Below are 3,724 nucleotides of genomic sequence, written 5' to 3'. Positions count from 1 at the left end.
TTAGCTTTTACTATAGTTAAGAATAAACTTCCTTCCATGCCTCGCTCATCTTCTTAATTCACTGGTTTAAGAAACTCTAGAAATCTTTATATATATATCATAAGTGTCCTTTATTATATTCTCAAGAGAACTCTGCCTAACACAGCTTGTTTAATCATTTCTGACTAAATACATGGGTAGAACTATTGAATTTCTTCATCTCTAACTCTGGAGGTTCATGCACAAATTTCAATAATAGCTATATTGATTGGATTACCGTGAAAGTGGATGCATAAAATGATGTCACAGACAGCACTGTACTGCTAGATAGGCTTTTAAATGTCCATTTTGACACCAAGTCCTCTTGAGAGTACCATTCCCTGCATAATAAACCATAAGATGTTCAGATTAAAAATGGCCAATAAACAGTCCATTTCAGTTCATCAAAAGCAAAGATGTTGACCTTGTTTGCATTCCACTTCAGTTTGACCTTCAAATTATCCAGGTTCATATTTCTGGAACATCTGTGATTATTAGTGGATTTTTGTAAATGTTCCTTTTCACCTTGAATTGTGCTCCACCGGCCAATGAAGATCTCAAAGACTGCTTCATAGACTTCATTCCATTCACATCACCATGTTCCTCTCTACTTTGAGAAAGCAGCTCCTCATCAGTCACATCTTCAGTACCTTCTAACCCGGTGGGCCCAACCTAAGGTACTACCTCTCATAATGTTCTGCTTCCGTTCATTAAGGCTTCAGTGTCTAACCATGTTTCCAAGTTATGCCTAAGGTTTCCAGCTGTTTCTTGTCTGAAGTATGAAGCTGATTCCTTCTTCTTAGTCTGGAATCTCCCCTGAGACCTGTTTAAGTGGTCCTGCTGGCTTTCAGAATACCATTAATATAGCTTCCAGCATCACAGTAATGATGAACTGATGCTACATTGATTTTACTCCTTTCTCATGAATAGAAACTCTATATTAATGTTGGTGAACTTGCAGAAAATGGCCTTGGGTTATCAAACCAATATTGAGAGTAAGTTGGTAATTGAGTTAAGCTAATAGGTGGTCATCCCTTCCCTGCCTCACGCCTCTTCTTAACTTACTGACTTAAAGAAATGCTAGTAAACACTTCTTTGCCTCCTGGCCAAAGTTTGATCTCTAGAGATCTTATAATACCTAGGATGAGGGAAACTGAGAACAGATTTTAAAACGGGTATTTCAATAATCTGACTATAATTTTTTATTATCTTAATTGCTACCAAGGAATTCTTACATATTAATTTTTATTATTTAAGATTATTTTAACTCCTTTAGGTATTATATGTTAGTAAATATATTAATAGCTTGTGACTACACTGAAATATTTTTTCATTTGAGAAATAAGCTCAATTAAATATTTTGAATCTTCAATCAATTGATATTTATTTGGGTCTTATTTTATGTCTCTTTCAAACACATATTCCATAGCACAAACCTCTCCTTTTTATATTTTGTTGTTGTTTTTATTAGTTTTAGCTACACAAAAACTTCGGGTTAGTGAATGAAACCATAAAGAAAGACTATGCAGTACGTGATTACCTTTATATAGAATTTCCTGAAAAGACAACTTCATAAATATAAGATATATATTAATTACTCTCAGGGTCAGAGACTTGAAAAAATGGGCATGGAGTTTTGGGGTTTTTTTTAAAATGCCCTGGAATTAGATAGCGTAGAGGAGTGTACATCTATGAGAGTACACTAAACCTAGAGCAGGCATGCAGGGGGAAGCTGAGGCTTTCTGCTGTACACATTGACCTTCTCAGAAACCCACACGGAGAGGAGAGTTTTACTCTATCAGAAAATGTCACTCTGAGTCAGAATTGACTTGATGGCAGTCGAGTGTGGTGTTAAGGCAGGCATTTAAGAATGTCATTAAAATTAACAGTAACTGGTCAGGGGAGGAGGATGCAATTAAAATTCATATTAACTTTCCTTTCTTCATTAACTTTTTTAGGCCCCGGGACACCTCTTTGTTACGAAGGCTGTAGATGAGCGGGTTCAACATGGGGGTTAGGATAGTGTAAAAAGCTGACACCATCTTGTCCTGGTTTGGTGTATGGTTGGAGGCTGACCTCATATACATGAACATGGCGGCACCATAGTAGAGTCCAACCACAGACAAGTGAGAAGAACAGGTGGTAAACGCCTTACGGCGACTTTCCCCAGAGCCCATGCGGATAACAGCTCTCAGGACATGGGAATATGAAATGATGATAACAGAGACTGGTAAGATTAACATCACCACACAACAAATGAAAACCAGTTGTTCAAATGTGGAGGTGTCTGTGCAAGACAGAGGCAGAAGGGCAGCAACATCACAGAAAAAGTGGTGAATTTCCAGAGAGCTGCAGTAAGAGAAAGACAGGACAGATGCAAGCACGATGATGCCATCGAGAGAGCCTAGGATCCAGGAAGCCACAGTTAAACGCATGCCAAGTTTCTGGTTCATGAGGATGCTGTATCGAAGAGGGTGACATATAGCCACATAGCGGTCATAGGCCATGACAGCCAACAAGAAACACTCAGCTCCAAGCAGAGACACATAAAAGAATGTCTGGGTTCCACAACCCACCCGAGAGATAGACTTCCTGCCAGACAAGTAGTTGAAGGCCATCTTGGGTACTGTGGTGCATATGAGCATGAGGTCCATGAGAGAGAGTTGGCTGAGGAAGAAGTACATGGGGGTGTGGAGGTGGGTGTTCAGGTATATGATAAGGACCATTGTCGTATTTTCCATGAAGGCCACTGTGAAGATGCCCAAGACCAGGGAAAAGAGGAAGATGTGGGTGGGGCTGTGATTGAAAATTCCCAGAAGGATGAATTCAAAATAGAAAGTCTGATTTCCTGACTCCATGGTGGTTACTTTCTCTGGAAAAGGAGACAGAAGAGAGACAAATTCATTTACTAACTAATAAAATTTGTTTTTAATGTGTAGTGTAGCAAGACCATGGATTTAGGTATTCATGTGATTTATGCTACATGAGAAATTCTACCAAACCTGAGTATAAAAATATATAGATATAGATGTAGATATAGATATAGATATATATGGATATACAACATATAGAGAGAGATACACTGGTCATATATATCATAACATATATTGGTATAGATATATCATATACATATATGGTATATCAACCTTTCCTGTTTAATATAAGCAAGTCTGTAGTGTTTGACAGTTTCTGCAAAGACAACAAGTTTGTGAGAACTAGTCTCAAAGTCGCATATTGGTGCTTTGTTTGACGTATCTAATCACAACGCGTTTTTGATTAGGTCAAGTGCTTTCATGTTTCCTTTATCTTTCAAGCTTCATAGAAACCAAACTTTAAAAGTGTTGACTTTACATACAAGAAAAGTGAATTTTATAAGGCTTACTAGGGAGAAATATATATATATATTTCTTCCCGTGAATTATTTCACTTTCCCTAATTATAGCAAAAAAACATTTTATTGACTAATTTCTCTTAATGTGCCTCCAGATTTCTGCACTCCTTAATAACTACAGAGAATCTGTTCTATTGATTGCTAAAATTCCCACCATTTTCCCATCATGACTCACTGGTTCCATAAAGGACAGTAGGGAATCAATTTCATTGCCCCCATGGGCGCACCTGCATACCTTAACTGGGATAAAAATGTAAAACCATAGCTAGAGGCTATTGAATCCCTTCTGACTCCTGTTGACCCCGTATGTGAAAT

The 3,724-nt window shown here is 37.8% G+C and overlaps 1 protein-coding gene across 1 annotated transcript; it reads right to left on the bottom strand.

The window, feature by feature from the left end:
• Positions 1 to 1,940: 1,940 nt before the first annotated feature.
• LOC142441214 (olfactory receptor 2M4-like) lies at positions 1,941 to 2,876 on the bottom strand. Its single transcript, XM_075543266.1, has one exon. It carries the CDS (start codon positions 2,874 to 2,876, stop codon positions 1,941 to 1,943), a length of 936 nt encoding a protein of 311 aa, XP_075399381.1.
• Between the last annotated feature and the right edge of the window lie 848 nt (positions 2,877 to 3,724).

Source organism: Tenrec ecaudatus, chromosome 2 (genome assembly GCF_050624435.1).
Source record: "Tenrec ecaudatus isolate mTenEca1 chromosome 2, mTenEca1.hap1, whole genome shotgun sequence".
Lineage (NCBI taxonomy): Eukaryota > Metazoa > Chordata > Mammalia > Afrosoricida > Tenrecidae > Tenrec > Tenrec ecaudatus.
This window is presented reverse-complemented; position numbering and strand designations above follow the sequence as displayed.

Coding starts and splice junctions, on each gene's coding strand:
- LOC142441214 (XM_075543266.1), bottom strand. CDS start 2,876: ATGGAGTCAGGAAATCAGACTTTCTATTTTGAATTCATCCTTCTGGGA.